Below are 27,150 nucleotides of genomic sequence, written 5' to 3' on the forward strand. Positions count from 1 at the left end.
CGCAAAAGAGCTCCAGCATGGACAGAACGGGAGGTACGGTATCTGCTCGCCATATGGGGAGATGAATCAGTGCTAGCTGAACTCCGTAGCAGTAAACGAAATGGCAAAATATTAGAAAAAGTCTCAAAGGCCATGAAGGACAGAGGCCATAACAGGGACGCACAGCAGTGCTGCGTGAAAATTAAGGAGCTAAGGCAAGCCTACCACAAAGCCAGAAAGGCAAACGGAAGGTCCGGGGCAGAGCCGCAAACATGCCGCTTCTACGCGGAGCTGCATGCCATGCTAGGGGGTGCAGCCACCACTACCCCAACCATGTGCTTTGACTCCATCAATGGAGAATCACGCATCACGCCAGCGTGCTTTTAAACGTCCAAATGCACATTCCACCACCATTCGGCACTTGCTCAGCCTATAGTTGAACAGGTCCTGACTCCTGTCCAGGCTGCCTGTGTACGGCTTCATGAGCCATGGCATTAAGGGGTAGGCTGGGTCCCCAAGGATAACGATAGGCATTTCAACATCCCCAGCGGTTATTTTCTGGTCCGGGAAGAAAGTCCCTTCCTCCAGCTTTTGAAACAGACCAGAGTTCCTGAAGATGCGAGCATCATGTACCTTTCCCGGCCATCCCACGTTGATGTTAGTGAAACGTCCCTTGTGATCCACCAGGGCTTGCAGCAGCATTGAAAAGTACCCCTTGCAGTTTATGTACTCGGTGGCTTGGTGCTCCGGTGACAAGATAGGGATATGGGTTCCGTCTATCGCCCCACCACAGTTTGGGAATCCCATTGCAGCAAAGCCATCCACTATGACCTGCACGTTTCCCAGAGTCACTACCGTTGATATCAGCCGGTCTTTGATTGCGTTGGCTACTTGGATCACAGCAGCCCCCACAGTAGATTTGCTCACTCCAAATTGATTTCCGACTGACCGGTAGCTGTCTGGCGTTGCAAGCTTCCACAGGGCTATCGCCACTCGCTTCTCAGCTGTGAAGGCTGCTCTCATTCTAGTATTCTGGTGCTTCAGGGCAGGGGAAAGCAAGTCACAAAGTTCCATGAAAGTGCCCTTACGCATGCAAAAGTTTCGCAGCCACTGGGAATCGTCCCACACCTGCAACACGATGCGGTTCCACCAGTCTGTGCTTGTTTCCGGGCCCAGAATCGGCGTTCCATGGCATGAACCTGCCCCAGTAACACCATGATTTGCACATTGCTGGGGCCTGTACTTTGTGAGAGGCCTATGTCCATGTCAATTTCCTCATCACTCTCGTTGCCGCGCTGCAATCGCTGCAATCGCCTCCTCGCCTGGTTTTGCTTTGGCATGTTCGGGCTCTGCATATACTCCAGGACAATGCGCGTGGTGTTCATAGTGCTCATAATTGCCGCGGTGATCTGAGCGGGCTCCATGATCCCAGTGCTATGGCGTCTGGGCTGAAAAAAGGCGCGAAACTATTGTCTGACGGAGGGAGGGAGGGGCAAGTGACGACATGGCTTACAGGTACAGGGAATTAAAATCAACAAAGATGGCTGTGCATCAGGGAGAAACACAAACAACTGTCACACAGAATGGCCCCCCCAAGGATTGAACTCAAAACCCTGGGTTTAGCAGGCCGTTGATTTCACGGAGGGAGGGGGAAGCAAATGAATACAGAACAAATCTGGTCCATCTGTTTTTTACATCTTAAGCTGGCAGCAGACGGTGCAGCATCACTGATAGCCATCGGCATCTTCTGGGTGCTTGGCAGAAGATGCTGTACTACGACTGCTAGCCATCATCGTCAAGACGGTTCAATAGGACTGCCGGCAGGACTGAGTCTCCAGGAGACAAAACATGTCTGCCCAGGTGCCTCTGACTGAACTCACTGAGGAATACGACGACGACGGATACCAGTTGTAATACACCATCTACTGCCAAAAGGCAAGGAGCTGCTGCTGTATAGCAATGCAGCCCCATGTCTACTAGCACCCAGATAGCCGATGACGGCTACCAGCCATACTGCACCGTCTACTGCCAAAAGGCAATTAGCTGCTGCTGTGTAGCAATGCAGTACCACGTCTGCTGGCACCCAGATGACATATGGTGACGGTGAGCTGAGCTGAGCTGAGCGGGCTCCATGCTTGCCGTGGTATGTTGTCTGCACAGGTAACCCAGGTAAAAAGGCGCGAATCGATTGTCTGCCATTGCTCTGACGGAGGGGAAGGGGCCTGACGACATGTACCCAGAACCCCCTGCGACACTGTTTTTGCATCATCAGGCATTGGGATCTCAACCCAGAATTCCAATGGGCGGCGGAGACTGCGGGAACTGTGGGATAGCTACCCACAGTGCAACGCTCCGGAAGTCGACGCTAGCCTCGGTACTGTGGACGCGGTCCGCCGACTTAATGCACTTAGAGCATTTTATGTGGGGACACACACAATTGACTGTATAAAACCGATTTCTATAAAACCGGCTTCTATAAATTCGACAGAATTTCGTAGTGTAGACATACCCTTACAAAGGTAGATTCCAGGCCATTCAGGTGTAGGCAGGGCCGGCTCCAGGAACCAGCTTAACAAGCAGGTGCTTGGGGCGGCCAAGGGAGAGGGGCGGCACCTGCGGCAATTCGGGGGCGGCAGGTCCCTCACTCCCTCTAGGAGCGAGAGACCTGCCGCTGAACTGCCGCCGCCAATCGCGGCTTTTTTTTTTTTTTTTTTTTTTTTGCTTGGGGCGGCAGAAATGCTGGAGCCGGCTATGGGTGTAGGTAGTGTGAGACAAGTCTGGTAAAGGGTCCAGAAGATGGATGATCAGGGCCTGGTCTACACTAGAAGCTTTTCCTGGTAAAGCAATGTTAATTAGGGATGCGATTTTGTTTTTACAACATTTCTACTCTGGCAAAAGCCCTAGGCCAAGATCTTCACAGGTGTTTTAAGTGCCTAACTCCCCCTGATTTAAGCAAGGATCTGGGCCCTAACATAGACACAGTTATAACACAAAAAAGTGCTTTTGCCAGTATTGCTTATTTCATTCATGGAACTAGTCTAAGCTTATCGGCACAAGCTCCCTTTTTCAGGTATAAGCTGCGTGTACACTAGGAGGGTTCGTTGGTATAGCTATACAGGCAAACCTTTCCTGGTGCAGATTAGGTCTGAATGTTTCAGATGCTGATGGTCTGCCTGTGTAAATCTTCTCTCTTATCTTTAGGGACCTCTCTATCAGTTTTGCCCCATCACCACACCCTGGTAAATTGGGCAATATATTTCCCATTTTACAGATTTAAGGCAGTGAGAAACTAATGGCTTGAGTTTCAGATGTGCCAACCTCTTGCACCTCCTAGTGCCTTCAACTGGAGACAGGGTGCACAATATGTCTGAAAAAATCAGGTCATGAGTGACTTGCCCAAAAATTCTCACAGCACATCTATGGCAGAACTAAGAATTGAACTGCGCTCTCCTGAATCCTACCCCAGAGCCTTAAAGACAAGACTTATTCTTTCTCCCATGGATTACTGTTGGAAGGGACATTGTAGTGGACTAATGCAATTCTTAAAAAATATTTCTTCCCCTCAGCAATTTTTCCTCAGCTAAGCAAATTTTCTCTTCAGTTTGTAACATCCCCATGCTGTTGGATTGTTCTTACTTGTTATTATTAAGCTTGTTATATGTCTGCATCCACAGTAATTCAAGCCAGTTCAGAACTTGGAAAAGGAGCCTTGCAGGAAAATCAGGTGCTGCATGATATGATGTTAGCAATGGGAAGATGGGACTCTCGCCTCTGGTTTAGCGTTGAACCATGCCCAAGCACACTGTTATAGGATACTATGCTGCTGGACCATTCTTTAAAACCAGGTTCCTGGCTACCTGTGTTTATTAAAAACCCAATGGCGTATGTATGTATGTATGTATGTATGGCAAAATAAGGATGTTGACTGTGATATCAAATTCCAGTGTAGGGAAATTACATTCAGCCCACCTACATTTTCTCTGCAAGTAAATGGATGTGCTGTTCTTCACTTCCTGTCTTTAAGTGGTGTGTATTATTGTCAAAAAAGCCACATGTTTTGATCGTTGTCACATTGAGGGCAAATGTTTGTTCCATGTAACTGTAAGATGCATTCTCTCCATGTTGCAGGAAGCAAGTTACTCATGCTGCAGTTCAGATTATTAGTGAACCTGAAGGAGGATCTTCACAGACATAGAGTACCCAGGGAGTCCTCATTCAGATACCAGAGGAACATCGAGGACATGGGAGATTCTGTACAAATAGACAGATATTTTTAACATGGCACATTGTGGAATGCTCTGAAAGCCACACAATGCATGCAAGATTTGCAGCGGTATGTAGCTCTGTACATTTTTGTGGGTATTGGTTGTAGCAGGGTTTACCCACAGATGCATTTCTAAAAGCTACTAATTTTCTTATCCCCATCAGAAAACCACCACACTAATTAACAGTGTTGGCAGTTTGTGCTCAAGAACTCCCTGGGACAGAAATAGCCAGTTTTTCTATTCTCATTTTTCTGGACACTTCATTATATATGTTTTAAAGGGAAAGAGCAACATTTGCTGTGGTAACACTGGAGGGGGAGATTGTGAAGAAAAATGGGGTGCCTGGCTCATTTGCATCTTAGTGCCCTGAAGATACTTCAAGCTTGGATCTAAACCGTAACAGTGCTGGTGTCTGAGCTCCACTCAGTAGGCATGGAGATACTTTCTGTGGTTCTCAAGCTATGGTCCACCAAGCCCTTTCTGGCTCTTCACAGGTTGAAATATTGAGGCACAAGTAGTGAGCGGGAAGGGGGTGCTGAGAGACGCCGTGGGTCCATAAGAAATTCTCAGCGTTATAAGTGACCCACAAAAGGAAAAGTTCAGTAGGGGATCTCCGTAGCTTTCCTCCGCTCTACCCTTTAATGACAAAGGACAGTAGGCAAGGTGTGTTATGGTCTGACTGCTCTCTGGACAGATCTAAGATGTCCTGATGTGATAGCAATCACTGTGAGAAATTACAAAAACATTGTTTGCCTTTAAATCAAGCTTGGGGTTTTATTGTGAGTGGCTAATGGAGGGGCGGGCAAACTTTTTGACCTGAGGGCTGCATTGGGTTTCGGAAATTGTATGGAGGGCCGGTTAGGGGAGGCTGTGCCTCCTCAAACAGCCAGGCGTGGCCCAGCTCCCACCCCCTATCCGCCCCCACCCTGCTTCTCACCCCGACGGCCCCCACAGAACCCTTGCCCCATCCACCCCCCCCACTCCCTGTCCCCGGAACCCCCACCCCTGACTTCCCCCCTGCTGTCCCACCCAACCCCTCCTCTCATTCCTGACTGTCCCCCCAGGACCCCGCCCTATCCAACCACCCCTCTCTTTCCTGACTGCCCCCCGGGACCCCTGCCCCATCCAACCACCCCTTCTCCCTGTCCCCTGACTGCCCCCGGAACCCTTGCCCCTGACTGCCCCCCGCTGCCCCATCCAACCCCCCCTCCTTCCTGATTGCCCCCTGGAACCCCTGTCCCCATTCAACCCCCATTACCCGCTTTCTGACCGCCCCGACCCCTATCCACACCCCCACCCCCTGATCACCACCCCAAACTCCCCTGCCCTCTATCTAACCCCCCCTGCTCCCTGCCCCCTTTACCGCGCTGCCTGGAGCACTGGTGGCTGGTGGCGCTACAGCCGCCCCGCCTGGCTGGAGCCAGCCACGCCGTCGCCACCACGCAGCACAGAGCACTGGCTCAGGCCAGGCTCTGCAGCTGTGCTGCTCCAGGAGCTCGCAGCCCGCAGCCCGCCGCCCAGGGCCGGCTCTGGCTTTTTTGCCGCCCCAGGCAAAAAAGCCTCTGGCCGCTCCCCCCCCGCGGGGGGGGGGGTGCCGTAGCCCCGGGGGGAGGGCGGCGAGCCCCGGCGGGGGCTCTGCTCTCCCCCCGGCGGCCGGGGGCAGGGCGCCAGAGGGGAGGGCGGCCGGAGCCCTGGGAGGAGGGCGGCGAGCCCCGGCGGGGGCTCGGCTCTCCCCCCGGCGGCCAGAGCGCCGGGGGCAGGGCGGCGAGAGGGCGGCGAGCCCCAGCTGGGGCTCGGCTCTCCCCCCGGCGGCCGGGGGGAGGGCGCGGGGGGGGAGGGCGGCCAGAGCGCCGGGGGGAGGGCGGCGAGCCCGGCTGTGGCCCCGCTCTCCCCGGCGGCCGGAGAGCCGCGCCGCCCCCCTCCAGGTGCCGCCCCAAGCACCAGCTTGGTTGCCTGGTGCCTGGAGCTGGCCCTGCCGCCGCCCAGAGCATTGCACTGGCGGTGCAGTGAGCTGAGGCTGCGGGGGAGAGGGAACAGCAGGGGAGGGGCCGGGGGCGAGCCTCCCGGGCCAGGAGCTCAGGGGACAGGCTGGAGGGTCCTGCGGGCCGGATGTGGCCCGCGGGCCATAGTTTGCCCACCTCTGGGCTAATGGCTGTCACCACTGGGGAAAGTGGACTGATGCCAGTGTTAAAATGGTAGTTCCCGCCTAGCTATATTGTGGACATGTAGTGGGAGGAGCTTTCCCCACCTTGCATGGCTTGCAACAGAATGGCAGTCCCTCCACTCAAAGCAGCATAGAGATTGTTCCCTCGTGGTGCCCTAAAGGGGGTGTGGAGAGGTAGACAGTAAGCAGAGCCATGGCTCTCTGCAGGAGCATGCTGGATCCCTTAAAAAGGGGTAGTAGCTGTGCACTCCCCTTACACATTGGGGAGCTCTGGAAGGCATGCAGAGAGTCTCCCGTGCTTCCCAGGCTCAGTGGGACGCTGCACTGCCCCCAACATGGGGCTGTGCCCAGTTGGCCCATACTAGCCCTAGAATGGTTTGTTGGGCTTTCAATCCAAAACACCTAACAAAACAGCTGTGAGTTATGCCCAATAAATGTAATAACTGATACAAATTTTTAACTACAAAATACAAAGTAGACAGAAAAGCGATGGCATAAGAATCAAAAGGAACAGTGTTTGTTATGCAAAACAAAAGCAAAATACACTTAACAGCAGATAGGGATTCTGATATGACACACTTGGTCACATACAACGCTGCATTAGTAACAGTACACATAGATATTCATTATGCAGGATTTCTCACAACGGCTGCCTCTTCATCCTCTACTCCATCCCAGATGACAAGTCAATTGGTGTTCTTCATTCTCTTACATAAATTCTTGTGCACACAACATCATCGGCACCAAAAGTCTTGAAAAGAAACAGACATCCATCAGCAGAGAGGTAATAGGCAAAAATGACATACAATTTTTAGGAGTATATTAATTTTACCATAGTAGCTAGTGGTATAGCACACATTAAATTGCAGCTTTGCCGAAGCAAAGGTTAATGTACTGGAGGTGGGTCTCTTTCCCAGACACAATGAAGTTTGTCAGAGAGAGAAATAGCCCGGAACCTCATAATTTTTCTACAGTTGCTTAGCTTGCATTTGTGAATGGCAAGAGAAGTTGGAATGTACTAGGCTTTTATATTTGAAAACAGTCACAATCTTTGAATGGCTTTGTCTGAATTAAGGGTACTATGGGTGGGATTCAGATCAGATTGACTGCACGTACAAGACTGACTGCTCAGCTGCCCAGTTCCTCAGCTGGTGTAAATCAGAGTAGCTCCAGTGAGGTCAATGGAGCAATGCTGATTTACACCAGCTGAGGATCTGGTCCATATATACTATGTATATAAAACCTGTCAATGTATGATGCTGCTGCAAGATGTTGACATGACAGACCTACAGACTGAAATCCTCTTTTTCCAGCTATAGTTTAGACCGCATCAGTGTGAGTATCCCCACACTGCTCTGACCGGGAGTCCTGACCGTGACCTGGATCTTTCTCCTTTGGGAGTGAGAGGGTAGCTGAGTCTCCTTGCATTACCCATTCGATCCTCGGCCCTTCTGCTGAGTCTACCAATAAACTTGCCAATTCTGCTGATGATTTCTGACATGGGCACTTATCCACTTGGAATCTGTCTGAGGCAAACTCATTTCCCATCACCAAAAAGCCATCAGATGGCATCAACTTTTGATCATACCTGAGAGTCACTGACCTAGAGATCAGGGACTCTATATCCCATTAGCAATCCCCTAAGACATCCAATTCCCCAACCCCAGCCTCAGTAGTTGACCAGTTCATGGAAGCACCGGGTACCAAGAGCCGTATTCCTGGTGTTTGAATGGAGTTATAGATAGGCCCCCAGATGTCTGTTGTGTTTTAAGTTACCAGTAGTACTGTAGTGCACTTAAATGGTAATTCTACTGGAGTGATTTCACAATATTGATTAATCAGGACATTGGGGGCAGGATAGTTATTGTGGGGGCCAGCTGGGGGACCTGTGTAAACACCAGTGTGTTTGTAGACACCTGCAGTGCAGAGACTGATCAGACTGACTAACTAATTGCAAAAGCTAAAGATTAAATAAATATTACTGGTGAAGGAATCAAGCAGAGAAGAGTCAGAAAATGCTGACAATAAAGAGTTCAAATGCAATATTCACTTAGCCCTGTTGTACATTCAGTACCCTAAACTGGTGGTTTTTCAGGCCTGCATTTAGCAAGTTATGGGGTAGGATCCTCAGCTGGTGTAAACTGACATAGCTCCACTGAAGCCAGCTAATTGGGCTCAGATCCAGGGTTATGAAGATTTAGCTGTGGTTTACTTAAAAAAAAAAATTCCAATGCTTTTTTTGGCCCACCATCTCTTCAAAACAGTGTGGCCTAAAAACCGCACGTTTTTTTATTCTGTTGGCCTTGATGAGAAGAAAAAACATTTAATAGGTTTTGGGGGGGGGGGGGGTAGAAGGCTGGTGGGGAGTGAAAAAAGTTATTTTTATGTGTATAAAGAGCTTATCGTATAAACCTTTATACCTTTTAAAAAAATCTGAATATCAAAATGGCTGGAAATGAACAGTTAAAGGATTCAGCCAGTTCCCCACGGCCATAAAATCTAGCATCGCACACTAATACCCCACCAGATTTACCCCATCTTAACATGGTTTTCTGATAAAATTTGCAAAAATATGCACACATGCCAGGTAACTTCAGCAGGAGCTATGCCAGAGAAAGGAGTGTAGGAATGGTGCCCCCGGGGGGTTTTATTGCTGTGATGGTTTTAAGCAATTTTATTTTGTTTATAAGAGTTTTGAGGCTGGATTTCCTTTTTATTATGTTTGTACAGTGCCCAACCCAATGGGGGTTGGGCCTTTAGGTGCTACTATAATACAAATAATATTAATAGAAATAAAACAAAATAAAACTGACTTTGGGCACACATTCTCTGCAAGAGTTAGGGGACAAAAGTCCTCTACACTTCTTCCCTAGCTACACATGCAAAGAGATCAAACACATCTTTCCACGGGATTTAGAAGACTCTTTGCTAACAGTCACCTATTGAGTGCCATTGACATGACACTTCAAACAGAGCTAGACATTGTTCCTTCCCTGAAGAGCCAGACTAGATTATATATCAGAGGGGTAGCCGGCGTTATCTCCATACTGATTTATACCTGCCTCTGGAAATTTCCATTACTTGCATCTGAAGAAGTGAGGTTCTTACCCACGAAAGCTTATGCTCCCAATACTTCTGTTAGTCTTAAAGGTGCCACAGGACCTTCTCAGACTAGATTATGTGGTTTCTCGGATGCTATAGGAGTGTGGTGCATTTTTTAGCTCTGATGTTTTATATTTTATAGGTAAAGGTCATATTTTTAAAACTTGAGTGCCTAAAGTTAGCCACCTAAATCCACAGTTGGACACCTAATTTGATTTCCAGCCCCTTTGAAAGTAGAGTTACTTATTTAGGTGCCTAACTGTGGATTTAAGTTATTAACTTTAGGCACCCATGTTGGAAAATTTTGAAAAGCCTAAAAGTTTAGCATAGTAGCATTATTAGTGAAATGGCATTAAACCATATTGTTGAGCAGAGAAAGTTATGAATTGGAGGGACATACTCATACTTGCTGCACTCCTTTTCTTTGAAGTTACACATGACTTTGCTTCACAGATACATGTTAAAGACCCAGTTGTGCACCTCATACATTGGTGAGCATCTAGTCTTGTGAGAAGTCCCATTAAAATCAACAGGACTGATCATATAAGTGTTCCCCTTCATAAGAATGGCACACTAAAGCCTTAAATCAATTTACCACTCCACTCTAAACTACCAAAAAAACATGTTGAAGCCCATCCCTACATGTAACGCCCATTGAGTTCTGCACACTGCTGGACCGTGAGCTCAGTTCCTAGACAGAGGAAAATAAATTTTAATGGAGACTCAGAAGAGCTCTGACTAGACTTCTGCACAGTATAGATCCAGTCCTGCAGCCACTTCATGAGCAGAACACACATCAACTTCAATGGGCAATTCCGTTGTTCAGGAAAGACAGGACTCAGTCTCTATGATTCCAGTATATTATCTGAACTAAACCAAACAGCATGTTCAGGCACAGACCGGAATAAACCTTATAATGTATAAGACAGTAAAACATGTTATATAAACGGTATGTGCCAGCATTTCACTTAGCAGCTAGCAGGATCCTTGGAGCATTAGCCTCACTGCTGTGCTGTACATGCACAAAATAAAATGCCAGCAATTAGTCCTTGGAAATCTTGGCGAATTTGCTCAGCGATGTAAAATCCTTGTAATTTCCGAAGACCATCAATCAGCCTTGCTGAGCTGCAGCCACTGAACAACAACAACAAAAAAATCATGGGAACATTGCTCTTTAATTCAGCCCATTTTTAAAGGTCTGCTTTAAAAAGTTACACACTAAAAATATAAACAACCAGCTTGCATGGAGTTTAATTTATCAAATGCAGCTCTATAATGAGAAACAGAGGGAAATAAACCCTTCAACCACTGCGGAATCCTTCACTTTCTAACTGAAATGACTAGATAGAGAGAGGCCCAAATTTAGGCACAGATTCAGATGGAGGGATTCTAATCTAACAACTCCCTGCCCTGAAATTCATTGGATTTAGGGAGGGGGAGTGGTTTGAGGAGACAGGAGAGTCCCTCCATCTGAATCTGCCCCTAAGGTTTTGGTTCTAGATTGGAAGAGATGTGGAAGAAATCTCATCAGAACAGCAGATCTCATAAGAATATCATTATGCAAGAGGGTAGAAATCGAGATAGTACAGCGTGTCTGGGACTGAAATCTTCAAAAAGCATCTTGGAAGAGTCCAGCACTGTCAAATCTGAAACCAACACTAATGACAAAGGGTGGGATTTTCAAAAGGGATCTAACACCCATTGTAAATCAACGGGAACTGGGCACGCAATTCCCTTTGATGCTTTTGATATTTCCATCCTTTCTCATTAGCCTCAAACCTAAACTTTCATCTAAACTTAATCTGGATCCAAACCCAAATAATTGCCTTTTAACCAGTCTCTTGCTTCTGTCTAGTAAGTACAAATTTAAAGGAAAGCTATCATGTGAAACATAGGAAGCCAGGAATCAGCCCTGTCTAGACATAACAGCATAATAGGTGGAATTCAAGACTTTGTTTATATTAATATATTCTGCCACTGGCTCACTGTATAACCTTCAGACAGTCATGAGTCTTTTTCTGTCTCATTTTCCCCATCTGTACAATAGGAATAAAACTCACCTTACAAGGATGCAGTGAGGCTTAATGTTTGTAAAGTGCTGGGGTAGGTGCTGTATCTAAGTGTAAATTATTATAGTGTCTTAAGTTTATTATTTCTGAAATTACAATATAGCATCCTACACAGGGCCAGCTCTACCATTTTTGTCGCTCCAAGCAAAAAAAAACAAAAAGCCACCCGAACTGCCAAAGCAAAAATAAAAAAGGCGCCCGGACTCTGCCACCCCAAGAATGGACGGAATGCCGCCCCTTAGCATGTGCCGCCCCAGGCACGTGCTTCCTCCGCTGGTGCCTGGAGCCGGCCCTGATCCTACACCTGCCTTGTCACAGCCAGTACCTGAAAGGGACAGAAAATTCAATGCAAACACAGCCTATGTCAGGCAGCCAGGGCAAGGGCAGTCTAGTCTAGTGGTCAGTGCATGTGTCAGGCCTAATGGTCAGAGCAGGCATCAGGAACCAAGGACTAGGGTCAGAGCTGCAGTCAGTACTTGGAAGCTGGAGCCAAGGGTCAAGCTGGAGGTCAGGAGCTAGATACCAGAGCCGAGGGAGTTAGGAAGTGGAGCAAGGAGGGTTCAAGGCAGGGGCGAGACAGAAGCAAGGCTGAGTACAAGCACCCAGGAGCAGCAGGAACCAGGTAACACAGGAGCAGGCACAGTGGTGGGCACAAGCACTTAGCAGCCAATGAGCTGCTGCTGGCTTACGAGCAGGCCTGCTGGCCCCTAGATGGCATGGCCAATCAGGCAGCCTGCTGCTGGCCAGCTCTAGTGATGAGGCTGCTTGGAGCTTGGCTCTGCTGCAGGCCCTGATTCCTTGCAGAATGGGATAATCCATCAATTCGCACTCTGCAATTTCACCCAGGACCTGATCAGTCAATGAACGGGCTCCCATTGACATCAGTGGACATTAGGGTGACCAGATGAGATGAAGAAAATATCGGGACACCGTGAGGGGGGGCAAAAAAAAAAGCCGAGTGCTGCCAGGGGAGGAAAATATCGGGACAAATTGCGTCCCGACCGATCTCTGGGACAAACAGCTAAAAATTGGGACGGTCCCGATTTTATCGGGACGTCTGGTCACCCTAGTGGACATCAGCCAGGTCCCCAGTACTTTAATAGAGAGACTGCCACAGCTTTTTCATAGATTCCAAGGCCAGAAGGGACCATTGTGCTCATTTAGTCTGACTTCCTGCATAAAATGGGCTGTAGAACTTCCCCAGCACAATTCCTGTTTGAACTAGAGCATATCTTTTATAAAACATTCAATTTTGATTTAAAAATTGCCAGTGATGAAGGTTCCACCCCAGCCATTAGTAGATTGTTCTAATGGTTAATTACCCCCACAGTTAAAAATATATACCTTATTTACGGTCTGAATTTGTCTAGCTTCAACTTCCAACCACTGGATCTTGTTATACCTTTGATAATGGTCTCTTCCCTCTAGCAGACAAATAGTTTCCCCCAAGAACGTACTTACAGACTGATCACATCACCCCTTAATCTTCTCTTTGTTAAGATAAATAGATTGAGCTCCTGGAGTCTATCACTGGGTCACTAACGTCAGTTTCTAATCCTTTGATCATTCTCATGGCTCTTCTCTGAACCCTCTCCAATTTATCAACATCCTTTTTGAACTGTGGACACCAGAACTGGACACAGTATTCCAGCAGTGGTTATACCAGTGCCAAATACAAAGATAAAATAACTTCTCTACTCCTACTCAAGATTCCCCTGTTTATGCATCCAAGGATCACATTAGCCCTTTTGACCTGAGCATCACACTGCGAGCTCAGCTGATTATCCACCATGACCTCCAAATATTTTTCAGAGTCACTGCTTCCCAAGACAGAGCCCCCCGCCTTGTAAGTATGGCCTACATTCTTTGTTCCTAGATATATGCATTTACACTCACCTGTATGAAAAGGTATATTGTTTGCTTGTGACCAGCTTATCAAGTGAGCCAGATTGCTCTGTATCAGTGACCTGTCCTCTTTATTATTTACCATTGATAGTGCCCATCAAAGTCAATGCTCAGTACCCCTCAAAACCAGGCCACTTATTTGGATGCCTAAGTTTAGAATACCCAAGTTTGAAAATTGTTGGCTTGTGCAACTTGTCCAGTGTCACACAGGAAGTGACAAAGGCAAGAATAGAAGCCAGATCTCCTGACTTGCAGTCCAATGGTCTATCGAATGGACAACTCTATCTCCTAACTTGTATTACTAAATACCTATATCAGTCAGTCAGCTGTATTACAGATGGTATTACAACAGGATGCATATTCAAATAATGCTTTAGGTATCTCCAGTACTTAAACATGTATGGACATTGGATTCTGGGCTTGATCTTGCTTTTGTTGAGGCCAATGGCAAAACCTGCATTGACTTCAGTGGGAGCAGCAATGTTTAATTTGTAATTCAAGAGGTGCTGGGGCTCAAGCAATCTTTTTTACTTTCATAACTGATGCAGCAAGCCCAGAGTTGCCGGAGCTATGAACTGCCAAGCCTCGAGGTGCTGAGGTTCAGCCCTGGCAAGCCCTAGCAAAAATTAAGCACGGGGGAGCAGACCCTCCACTTGATTACTTAAGATCATACTTTTTTAAAATATAGGAAGCATTAAACCTTTAAGTGGTTTAATTCCAAGGCTTAAACCCACACAGACACACTTTGGCACTCAGCTGTGCATTATCTCTCCAATCTGTGTTGGGCCATCTTACCTGCCATGTTTAATTTCAGAATCCAGAAATATCATTTAAAAAATGTTCAATCATTCATCTATGCTCCACAGTTCACCAGTTTTAATCAACTATGGCATGATTTTTCCAGGGAGAGGAAGGGGAATGGAAACCATGCTTCAGACCCCTCAAACTTCTGATCTTTGACCCTTGCTATAATTGATTCTGAGAACCCCTGTGTGACATGTGAACTGTGCAAAATTTGGTTTGAAGCTGTTTTTTAAAGCCATGCTTCATAAATCATCTACTCTATAGCATTTGCGATACAGAACATACTAAAAATTATAAGGGGCTGAGCAGTCATGAAAGAAGCAACACAGAAAAGATAGAATATAAATTATTCTAATTTGAACAGCTAATATTTGAAGGCCGCAACCTTTAATTCTGGGTAAGAGCAGACCCTTTGTCCCTCCTAATTTGCTTGAGTGATGGACAGCTCATTAATGTCACAGAAGAGTGCAATAACAGCAAAAAACAATAGAATCACAATTAGAGAGTAAGGAAAAAAGACCTTATTTTAAAATAACCTCAACCATACATCTTTATTTTTAGACCTGTACATGAAATACATATGCTGTGTCAGACTCTGGTCCTGCTTACACTAGTATAAATCCAGAGTAACTCTAGTGAATGATGTTCTTGTGTAAATAAGATCAGAATCTGGCCCAGTATCTGCATTCGAATTTAAAGGTTAAGGATAGTTAAGGATACTCTCAAGGTAAGAAATCTGAACTTTCACAAGTTCCCTCCTCACCTCCCTTTTTGTTTGCACATCCCATTAATCCTTTATATCCATTTTTATTCAAAAATATTTGAAAATCCAAGTTTTCAATACTCAAAAAACCCCAAAACCAAACAAGCACCCCTCCCCCCAAACCTAACATTTCTGAGAAACCCTATACTAACAAATCTGTGATGGAGAATAATAATACTATTAAATATGAAGGCGCCATTGCCACACTTCCAATGGGATTACTATAAATAATAGTGGAGAAAGCATCTTTAAAACTCTTTTAAAAAGTGTTAACGTGCCTTTTTTCAAAAGAGGCATCTGATCCTGCCTCCATAGACCATCAGGCCTTAGATGAACAAGATTTATTCTTGACGTACCAAAAACACCTTTCCCAAATTTTCCCAAGATAAGATGAACAAAGAGCAAAGATGATTTTTGGGGAAGACAAAACACAGATGCAAAAAAAAATTCACCTTGGTAGTGAAATGTATGATGCTATACCTGAAATAACTCAATACTGTCTCTTTTCGAAGGATCAGGTACCAGCCCTGCACGGCTCATACACTACCAGCACAGGTTCTGCTCCATGCAAGGCAGCTGTCCCAGTTGCAGAGACCCCCAAAGCGCGCAGGAATGGGGCTCCCTCCAGCTCATCTCCTGAGCTCTGCTAGAAGGGAGCTGGGGTAGGCTGACTGGGGAGCTATGGGAAGGATTACAGGAGAAGGAGGTGTTTCTTGAAGAGGAGGGAGGCTTGAGAAGGAGGTTGGAGCTGGGAAACATTAAGCTTTAAACCAATGCTTGCAGAAAATTGCACCAGGCTGAATTTCAACTCCCAGTCATTATGGTTCAAGCAAAAACCTTCAAAAGAGAAAGCCTTTTAAAATAAAGATTGGATATTTTTCTACAAAAATATGCCCTAGTTCAGTGATTTTCAACCTGTGGTCTGCAGACCCCAAGATTTCCAGAGAGGTCCATACCTCCTTTTGAAATTTTTTAGGGGTCCACAAATGAAAAAAGGTTGAAAACCACTGCTCTAGTTTAAACAGGAATTAATACTGGGAAGTCCTATGGCCTCTGGTTATAGAGGAGGTTAGACTAGCTGAGTACAATGGTTCCTTCTAGCCTTATATTCTATGAGTCCATATTGTGTTTCTTAACCTCACTCTCCTTTCCCAGTTGGGTCAGTTTGTTTCGTGGCTGCACGTGGTGACAGCATTACAATCGGATCTCCTGCTTGTACTGTAAGAGTTGGCCTTGGTTTTGCAGACGCCTCATGAGCAGGTTGCTTAGATGACAAAATCCAAAAATGCTTTGTTAGAGAGAGGGAAAAATGACACTTGGAAATAAATTCTGTTTGTATCAGTAAAAAAAGATATGTAACAGAGAGTAGAGCTCCCTGCTTCCTAAGTATCTGGGTAACATAAAGGCTTACTAAGGTTGAATAAATAGAAATAACCAAGGATCTGGGTGTTCATATTTACGGAAACCAGTGTGATTTCACTAATAACATCCACCCCATTCCTAGAAACACTGTTCCTTACTGTCTGAAATAACAACATTAACATTCTAAAAGCTTCTTGTCTACACAGGATCAGATCTAGGTTCCCCCCTCCCCCACCCCCCCCTTTCCGATGAGACCTTAAAAAACAGAGCTCCTGTCTGGATTACATGAAGGTTAGATTGTATTGGTATCTTTCATAAGAGCAGAGGTATGCCCCAGTGTTCTGGACTAAAAATCCCCTCCCCATTGTTGTGTGTGCTATAAGTCAGTTGACAGCCTCCATCCCAGACAGCATGTCCTCCAGACACTCTATTCCCTGGCTGAGGTACTATTCTGTCTGTCTATCTAAGATACTTATATGGTCCCCATCACTGTAGTATCTGAGTACCTTACAATCTTTAATGTACATATCCTTACAACACTCCTGTGAGATAAGGCACTGCTATTAGCACCATTTTACAGATAGGGAACTGAGGCATAGATAGGCCAAGTGATTTGCCCGTGACTGCACAGGATGTCTGTGGCAGAGCAAGAACTACCTTGGATCTCCCACAGCAGAGACTACTGCTCTAACCACTGGACCATCCTTGGGATAGCTTGCTGGATTTACCCAGAATGCACAAACAGGCAATGCAGTGACTTTGGATGTGCAAACTGCTGTTGTGGGGGAAAGGCTACTGTGTGGGCACAAATTGAATTGTGATACTTGTAATTATGTTAAAGTGACCATGTCTCTAGCCAGTTACAGATCACAGCTGCAGTTGTAGCAGGGCTGGGCACTGAGGTGAGATTCAGAGAAGAGATATCAGTACCAAGATGACAACTGTAGAAGAAATAAATAGACTGAATGTGACTGAGGGTACATCTACACCCCTACTGCGGGGGTGGAGGGTCCCAGGGCTCGGGCTCCAGCCTGAGCTTGAACATCTACACAGCAATTTTTAGCCCCACAGTCTAAGCCCTGTAAACCCAAGTCAGCTGACCCACTCCAGTTGCGGCTGTGCCACAGGTCTTTGATGTATCCTGAGTAGATGTATCCTCACTGGCTCAGGTGGAGGGATCCAGTTCCAGATACATGAGGCAGAACTGCTGACCTACTCCTGCCCGCGTGTGGAGTGTTATATAGGAGTGGCAGAGGGAACGCAAGGACTGAAGAAGCAGATTGATCGGAGCTGGACATAGGTGGATATGATTTCAGACATAAGGAAGAGCAAGTCCAGGAATCTTGAAAACAGAGGGCAATTCTGAATGGAGTTCAGAGATGAGCAGGGAGTCAGAGGTGATAAGAGGATGGGGTGACATGTTCCTACTTATCAGAGGGAGGTTATATAGTGCTAACAGTATGCCAGGCATTCCTTTGTCACACATCATGTGATAAGAAGCAACTTATTACACATGTACCAAAAAAAGGACGAGGAAAAGGATATTTTTCCAGATAAATCAAAGCAGGCAGTTCTCCAGAAATTAGGTCAAATTCTCTGCTCTGACTTACACTGATAACATCTGCAATTACAACTGAAATCACTGGAGTTACTCTGCATTTATAGAACTGGATTTGGCTCATTATGGTTATTTTACCACTAAGTGTTTAGAGGCAGCTAAAACAGAAGAACATAATATATTTTGGTAATTTTTTTGAGAACAACGATTTTAAAAAGCCATTGTCTGTGAATTGCACTGAAGAGGGTTAGGAGCATCCTGGCCTTTCAAATGCATTTAATATAAACAGCGTATTTCACAATAATTAATGGAAAAAAGTAACAGTCCGATTACATAGCAACAAAACCTATTAGTACAATGTATGCACTGGAAAGGTGAAAGGTTCTTACCAAAATCAGCTCATCGTTAGCTAATTCCCGAGTCCAATATGTTTTAGGGCCCTCTCCCTCAATAAGAGTTTGTTTGCAATAGATCTTGTTTTCATTCTCCCAAGTGGCTAAACTCTGCAGGCAAGAAAACCATTAGTAACATTAATTATATTCCCTGGCAGCATGAGGCAGAGAGACAACAATGAACACTACAGAGAATAATTGCTGCAGTAAAAGAGCAACACATGGTAGATAATAGCAAGGGAGAAAGGCATATCAACAGAAAGTGGTAAAATCAAAAAGAAGGTTGGGGATGGCTGTTTTGGGGATACACACATATAATTAACAAGAATAATTGCAAATTTGACGTCTCAATGTAACGCTGTGTTTATTTCCGTGCATCCAAATTAAGTCCTTTAATTCTCATAAAAATCTGAATGATGAGAACTGAGAAGCTTTATTAATTAACATGTAATAACTTAGCATCTTTGTAAAGATCTGGCATGAGCTGACATGTTATTTACCACCTCATGGCATAAAAGCAGCTAGAATCAAATGTAACATTTTGGAATAATGAATAATGCAATATTTGCCACTTATCATCTTTATTCTGTATGGCACTGTTCTAGGTTACTTGTATGGTTAACATATGGTTCTAACAAGCAAGGTACACTGCAACTAAATTAAAGTAGTAGCACTAGAATTTGGATATTTTGGGTTTTTTAAAAAATTAATATGGGGGAGGGTGTGAAAACTGAAATACACTAGGACATTTTTTCAGAGCACTTGGAATTATTACTATAAAGCTATTTTGAGGTGAGAAACCATGGGGCATTTCATACTGTTTTAACAAGCAGGCAAGCACAGGCTCTCCATTGCTTTTCCTCCTAGTGTTGAATTATTATTCCACAATGCAGTGGAACAGCTGTGCAGAAGGATGCCCCGTAATGAATGTACAAGTAATCGCTTTACAACTAGCACATGGGAGACATTCATTAGTCTGTGATGATAAAAAAAAAATTAAAGTCAACACTTCCCTGACTTTCCAAAGGAAAAACTTTTCTTTTATATAAAAAATTGCCATTTCCTTTATATAAAAAACAATCATTCTTTCAAAATTATAGCCTTTTAAAACCAATATGGCAGAGTTATACATGTTATGCTTTTCATTCCAACTATCCTGAATCCTTATTTGTTTGTGTGAACAATAGATCAGGTCAGACTGCAGAATAAGACCCTCTTTTCTTGTAAAGTGTTTCAGAATCTATAAACATTCAGCTATTTTGTCAGGTACTGCAAACTATATCATGATGTTATTTTTCTGTCAATTTCTGTATCATAGCCACAGCTCAATTTTATATTGAGCTCAGCAATATAATTCATTCATATAATTTCACACATGGAAAAAATTTACTGCATCACAAAACTCATTTTTAAAAATTTGCCCACTTTCAAAGCAATAATTATTGTTTTTCTATATGTAGCAATAAAACTTTCATTTAAAATGGAGTCAGATGTGTTCTGGATGATCAAATTCAATTTTACTTTCACCAAGAGAAAGAAATTAACAAAACCAGTGAGATATTTCTTGAATTAGCTGTTTAATCTATATACTTTGTTCATCCTAGAGATTCAATGGGAGTTTGCAGGTGCTCAAGATCTCCCAGGATCAGGCTCCCAGTTACACCAGTTTAAATCCATAGTAATTGTACTAAACTTGATGAAGTTACTCTGGATTTACATCAATGCAAATGAACTCAGAAGTTGGTCCTGGGATGATCAGAAATATTTTGCTACTATTTTGCCTTTTTAAAATATTACTCTTTGTTTGGGGCTAGATTCTGATATCTTTTACTCGCACTGAGTTGCTTCTTACTTTGAAAGTAGTTCCACTGATATCAATGACACTGCTCACACTGAGTAGCACTTTCGTTGATGAGTAGTGTCATTGACATCAGTGGAACTACTTAGGGAACAAGATGCTACTCAGTGCAAGTAAAGGGCATCAGAACCTGGTCCTGTGTGAACTTTTTTTCATACAACCCCCTCCTCCCACCACAGAGGTCCCAATTCTCTATTTCCTTATGCCTTGTGTATTCATATCAGTGTAAAGTGGATGTAAGATGCAACTAAATCAGAATGTAGTATTATACACCCACTTTGCACAAGTGTAAATGACTATACTAGGTACAGAGCAATGGAAACATCAGGCCCAGAGTTTCTCATCAAAGTGTAAAAAAACAAAACAAAACAAACAGATGAGGCATCTCAAAGATAACACTGAACAAAGAAAGTGGTGTAATGAGGATGGACAGCCATTGAAGTTTACACTCATAACATTAAGAATCACAATGCAATATTAGATCAAAGATACAAGCAATTAATATCTAAGCAAAAAATTAAGATATACATTTGAACTATGATAAAAGAATTTCAGGCCAAAGCTAAAAATATCCTGCAATTCTTATTTGAGACTAGGCTGTTTTGTTTTAGGATAAAAGTTATGAGCAAGTTTGTGCCACTAAATTCTGCTCAGCACTCAAGGCAGAGATCTTAGTTGCTCATCCACAGTCTGTGTTACGGTAAATCAAGGAATGTCTTTCACCAATAGGGGGACATATTAAAATAGAGAGAAGGAAAAGCAATCAGAAAAATTTCTGCATGTAAGGGATAGGGAGAAGAATTGTGTAAAATCATCTTGAGCTCTTACTTCAGGTCCTGATATTTTTTGCTGCTTTTAATTTTAAACTGCCCTCCCTGAGGAACAATGCCAGACTGAGGCCAAAAGCCAGACACTTCAGATTAGGGATGGATGAGGCAGAGAAGACCGAGTAAAGGAGTAAGTCGGCAATGCCATTGTCTTGAGCCCGTGGAAATTTATCTATCTGCCGCATATAAAAATTACAGAGCTCTCAGAGAAATCCACCCTGGGAGAGCAAAGGGCTTTTCCTAGGACACAGGGGAAGCTGTGTCCACCTTTGATCTGGTGTGTTCTATTCAGACTCTTACTCAATCCCCATTACCACTTTTACCAGGGTGGGGTTTCTGTTGGGAAAACACCATCAGCCAAGGCTGTGTGTACACACACACACTTACACTTCTCCCTCGCCCTTACCCTGCATTTTCTGCCATCCACAGTCTCCTCTTCGAAGCTCTCCCCTACTTTGAAGTTGATCTCAGTGGTGCGGACGGTGGTAGACGTTTTGATGTAGAACTGGTCCCCATCCTGGCGGATCTCCACGTGCGGTTTGGAGGCGGCTGCCACTGCCACTTTCCTGAGCATCGCATTGACACCTGCGCAAAGGGGGAGACCAGGAAGCAGAACATTAACCCAACCATCCGCCTCCACGACCGGTAACCTCCCTGCTGTACGGCATGTGCACTATTAATGTGCAGAGGGCACGCACCGCAATACAGCTGTTATTAAGAGGATTGCATTTAGTAGCGGGATCTTTAGTTAAACGGTGGCACTATTAATTATGAATGTGCCATTAATCATTGGGATGAATAGGTCTGCCCTGGCTACTTGGGTTTAGTGATATGACGGCGTTTATCAGTAGGGTTAGCAGTGATGGCTTTGCGTTTGCCCGAGCCGTGCAGGTGCGTTAATCACTCAGACTGTGGACAGGTTTGCACGGACCATGGTGGCAATAGGCTTGTCTGAACGGCTCTGCGTGTGCCACGCGGGCTAGTAGCCACCTGCTGGCACGTCTCTTCCCAGGCTAGCATCTCTCAGGGCCGCTCCGTGCGGCGAAGTCTCCTCAGCCCCCGGCCCCGCGGCTGCGGTGAGAAGGCAGCAGACACCTGGCCCCGCACCGCCAGCGCAGCCGGGGCCGAGCCACGCGGTGGAGATTGACTGACTTCGCTGCAAACTCTCCGGGGCAGCGGGCTGCGTCCCGCCGGCTCAGCCCAGCCAGTGTCCCGGCTGCCCGGCGCGGGGCAGACACGCGCCCCGCCCGCCCCTTACCCAGCGCTTTCAGGAGCTCGTCAAAGTTCTCGCTGCTCTTCATTTTCCAGGTGCCGGCGAAGTCGGGCATGTCGGAGGCGGCGGGGCGTGCGCGGCGGGGCAGGAGGGAGCGACCCGGGCTCTGGCTGCTCTCAGCTCCGGCACCTTGTGAGCGGGGCGGGCTGAAGCGCCGGCTGTGTGAGTGAGTCACTCCTACCCCACCCCCCGCTTCCACCTCGCCCCCCTTGGGGCTCGGCAGCATCCATCCATCATCCCGCCCTGCCTTCAGCCAGCTAGCCACCTCCTGGGGCTCGCCAAAGGGAGACCCCAACTGTCACTCGCCCTGCAGCTGGGAGCCGGCTAGAGATTCACCAGCTATTGAAAGGAGCAAGAGGCAGAGGGGGATCCGCAGAGGAACAGTGCCCAGGATGGACTTTAGCTGGGGCATTGTCCAAGGAGGCAGGCAGGGTATAGCCAGAATGATACATTACTTCCTCCAGTGACAGCTCCTCAGCCTCCTAAAGGGGGAAAGGTCCCTTTATAATCCCGCAATCTTGCAGGCATATGGGCCAAACACATGCCTGGTGTAATGGGATGAACCTAGCCAAATATTTCTGGTCCAGAAAACCTAGACAGGGAAATGGGCCTTGACTCAGGAATGTAGCTAATTACAAACAGACAAGGAAAGGGTGAGACACACCTGAGAAACAACCCAAAACACCAAACACAAACCGATTTCCCCCGTTTTTTGTTTGTTTGTTTCAGTGAGAACTAAAGAAATTCAGTTTCAGTTCAAAACAAACCAACAATTTCTTTTTCCAAATTTTTCAGTTTGTCCCTAAACTGAAAAAATCCATGATTCCCTCAGGTCTAAATAAACCCCCATCCCATCCATGAGACTACATACAATCAAGCATCAAATCACTCTTACTCACCTAACCCACTGAGTTAGCCTAGGATAGTAACAGAAATTAATCCACTACTCACTGCCATAATGTCTCTCCTTCCCATATGGCTTCGTGCAGTTTTGGAAATGGGAGGGCAGGATCTGAAGAACTGGAAATTATTCCTGCTGCATCAGAAACTGCAGCGCTCATTGCAGAGTCACAAATTTTGAAAAAGCATCACAACAGGCTATTGCCCATGTATTTGCAAGAGAGGTGAGTTTGGTAAAGTGTATCTATACAGTATTCAGGAGATAACTATTGTCTGAGGTCTTTCATGCTTCCTTCCCCATTGCTGCTGCTTTTAATCCCTCCATTTCCTAGGTATCAGAAGAGCAAAAGAAGATTTCTCTTTCTCATACCAGGCCCAAGCCTGCTCACCTTATAAGTGTAATGGGACTACTTACATGAGTAAAATGTTGCACTGTTGTAACTGTGTTGGTCCCGGGATATTAGAGAGAAAAGGTGGGTGAGGTAATATCTTTTATTGGCCCAACTTCTGTTGGTGAAAGAGACACACTTTGGAGCTTACACAGAGCCCACACCTGAAGAAGAGTGCTGTATGAGCTCCAAAGTGTGTCTCTTTCACCAACAGAAGTTGGCCCAATAAAAGATATTACCTCACCTACCTTGTCTCATAAGTAAAATGAGCAAGATTTGACTGGATGCTGTTATTTACAGACCTCCTTCCCATAAGAATACATTCTAATCATGCAGAAAGGACTCTTGAGTTTGACCCACAACTGTGCCTGATGCAATTTAACTATGCAAACAACTTGGCTGAGCCCGTTTCATGGCACACACTCAGCCACTCTTCACTTGTTTGGTTGATTCTGGAAAATTCAAAACAATAATTTGGTTATTTGGAGTATTTAAAAGCAAGTGTCCACAACTGGACAAATGTCTAGAAATGGGGAGTCACCAGTCACAGACTGGGTCTGATCCTCCAGGCCCTCCTCAGGTGAAACTGATAGGAAGCTTTGTCCAAGTAAGGACTGCAGGACGGGGCTGAATATGTGTCTGCATTTGGTCACTTTTCTACAGATATTTTCTTTCTAGATGTAGTTTCTTTGAAGGGAAATTAGTAGAACTAGTTGATGCTTTTTGTCCACAATGGTTTTTTCAAAGAAAAAAATTTTTTTTTTCAATCAGGATGGAAGTTTGTGTGAGCAATGTCCATTTGTGATTACATTTTTCATCTTCTGTCAAAAACATTGTTTTCCAATTTTTGTAACAACCAAAATTTTGGCCAAAACCTGAAAAATGTCAGCATTTATTTTTTTCAATGAAAATGAAAATTTCTGAAGAAAAACTTTTCATTTTTGTCTTCTTTTTATGGGAGTGGAGGGAGAAGGGACACAAAGCATTTCCAGACCAGCTCTAGCAGGCAGGTTTTTCCCCTTTGTGGGAAAGGTTGCAGGGTCCACTAGGCAATCTAGCAGTTCCCCAGGAACCTGTGCAGAGGAGCCTCCCTCATCCCTCAACTCCAGCACCGTGGCTGCATGGCTCCATTGTAACGTGACACAGCCTTGCTTCCAGGATTCAGAATCACACAGCCACACATGAGAACTCAGAGATAACTCACATTTTTCATTGTTTGCAGGACTGGGGCCTTAACTGTCTAAGATAACTATCATGTGTAGCTCCCACCCAAGTAGATAGGAATCACCCACATGTATCAGAGAGCAGAAACTGGCCAAGAGATTTTTTTTGGGGTGGGGGGGAGTCTTTTTCTTTAGAGGAGAGTTTAGTTTCCATGCCCGTTCATTCTTTTGCTGCTGTGCTGAGACTGCCAACAAGGGTTTCAATTGATGCTAGCTGTGACACTATTCTGGGGATGTGGTATTTGTCTACTAGGTATTGTACTGAAGCCATCAACCCATGTCATGAAGACCACGAAACAACCTTCAGAGTGTCATGACTTTTAAAGACTGGAACAGAATTGAAAGAACAAATGGCTTAGCAGTTAAAGGCTCCATTTTGCATTAGCAACACATGGAAATGCCAGTCCTTCTAGATGCAAGTATAATAAATTACACTTTTATTTAGATGATGATCATGCCCAAAGGCTGCTGGGTGCCTATGCATTTATACAGTGCCCTTCATAAAACAAAAGCCCAGATAAACTATCTAATCAGCTTTGTCTGACAAGGTCTACACATTCCAAGGCAAGCATCTCATTTGTACAAAAGGCCCCATTTCCTTGAAGTACTGTGTGGTGTGGGATCAACAACTCTGTAGAATTAAGCCTAAAGATCCAGACATCCTATGAATTGCCCATATTTGAGAATGCAGAGGCTTTGTTCATAGCACAGAGAGGGAGACAGGCATCAGCATTTCCAGAACAAATTTCATCCTCCTCCTCAAATATTCTCCAAGTGGAGGGACACAGAAATCAAATGCTGCCTGGCATTTTCCCTTGCCTTCTTGCTTTTTGTTTTGCTTTGCTTCTTTCATGCTTTTTTCCTTTCCCTTCTATTTCCTTTACTTCCTCCCTTATTCTCCTTTCTAATTGCCTCCTCCTCACATTCCTCTGCCTTCACTGATTCACTTCAGAGTCAATAGGAGTAGTAGTCATGTAAATGAGGGCAGACTGTGGCCCCAAATCTACAGGTACAGTTATTCCATTCTAACAAAATGGCCTTCAAGCAATACAATGCTTTTACCACATTCCAAAGTCCACAATATGGCTGAGCCTTGCTGAGGAAAATGATCCTTTGCCTTTTCCTCCATATGTTATTTAGATGCTCCAGAATTTGGTCCCATTGTGCTGCAGAGTACATGGAGCTCAGCTTATACTGGCCAAGCAATGCAGTTAGCTATTACTTAAGTTGCAGCAAATTTCATGTATTTTGCATTCAACTCATGCTAAATAAGGTGTATACACATGGATCTATTTGACAGGTAATGGCTCAGATCCTCAGCTGATGTGAACTGGGGGTAGCTCCACTGACAATAGTGGAGCTATGGTGACACATTGCTGAGAATACTGCCCATGTACTCTAACCATGTGCATAGATCCTTACCCTAGCACAGCGTCTATAAGAGGCATTTATCATGCTGGTGTTAAAATGACCCAGATTAAGAAGCAGGTTTATTTTTCTTTCAATCTATATAGATATATTTCCCCATTAATGTTGTGGAAAATAGCTTTGATTTTCAAAGTGTCTCCTTCAGCAGTTCTTCCCCTTGGCATTTATTTTAGCTACCTGAATCCCCTAAGGCTGATCTTTCCTTGCAGATGGACCTAATTAATCTTCCCAAAAGTGCCCCTAAGACAAAAGAAAGTAATATATGTACAGATGGGACAAGGTACTCCATCATCCATCCAAATAAGTGACCAATAATGTGACCACAACTATCCCCCTGTGGTTATTGACTGACCACTGCAAAGTCACACAAGGCTCAGTGGAAACAATAAATTTTATTTACTAAGGTGGCACCGGAAAAAAAGATTGGTCTGAGGGAATATATAATAAATTATTTCTGACATGAATAAATTATACATCTGGAAGGCAAATTGCTGTCGTAAATTTATCTGCCAAATTAATTTACAATGGGGCTCCCAGTGTGACAATAGATGAAATGTAATATAAATGTATGCGGAATAAAAAGCATTTCTGCAGTTCGGCCTTGTATTGTCTATTACACTCTCATTAAAATGTCACTGCATCATTAGCTTTGTGTTTAGCATCAGCTGACAGGATACCCACTGTTCCCTGAGCTAAAACACTGGAGAGATTCCCCCCACCCCCAATGTAATGCTTATTGCAGCAAGGTGGATGGATCCCTGCACTGCAAGAGCTTGAACAGTAAAAAGTCCATCCGTTTAAAATACTATTATAAGCCTACACTATGAATGGAAAACTAAATGTGATTATGTGCCCTCATGGTTATGATCTTCCCAATATTCTCCCCATG

The 27,150-nt window shown here is 45.0% G+C and overlaps 1 protein-coding gene across 1 annotated transcript; it reads right to left on the reverse strand.

The window, feature by feature from the left end:
- Positions 1-6,846: 6,846 nt before the first annotated feature.
- CRABP1 (cellular retinoic acid binding protein 1) lies at positions 6,847-22,435 on the reverse strand. The gene is made up of 4 exons (XM_026648544.1): positions 22,307-22,435; positions 21,455-21,633; positions 18,361-18,474; positions 6,847-7,159 (listed from the first exon to the last, which is right to left on the reverse strand). Exons 1-4 carry the CDS (start codon positions 22,374-22,376, stop codon positions 7,109-7,111), a joined length of 414 nt encoding a protein of 137 aa, XP_026504329.1. The 5' UTR covers positions 22,377-22,435; the 3' UTR covers positions 6,847-7,108.
- Positions 22,436-27,150: the final 4,715 nt, after the last annotated feature.

The sequence above is a fragment of the Terrapene carolina genome, unplaced genomic scaffold, assembly GCF_002925995.2.
Source record: "Terrapene carolina triunguis isolate 2854851 unplaced genomic scaffold, T_m_triunguis-2.0 Scaffold67, whole genome shotgun sequence".
NCBI classification, from domain to species: domain Eukaryota; kingdom Metazoa; phylum Chordata; order Testudines; family Emydidae; genus Terrapene; species Terrapene triunguis.

Excerpts from the sequence above, each read along its gene's own strand:
- CRABP1 (XM_026648544.1), bottom strand. The coding sequence starts at position 22,376 with ATGCCCGACTTCGCCGGCACCTGGAAAATGAAGAGCAGCGAGAACTTT. Across the intron at positions 21,634-22,306 it reads CGAGCTCCTGAAAGCGCTGG|GTGTCAATGCGATGCTCAGG; the intron begins GTAAGGGGCGGG and ends CCCTTTGCGCAG. Across the intron at positions 7,160-18,360 it reads CTAACGATGAGCTGATTTTG|ACTTTTGGTGCCGATGATGT; the intron begins GTAAGAACCTTT and ends TTTCTTTTCAAG.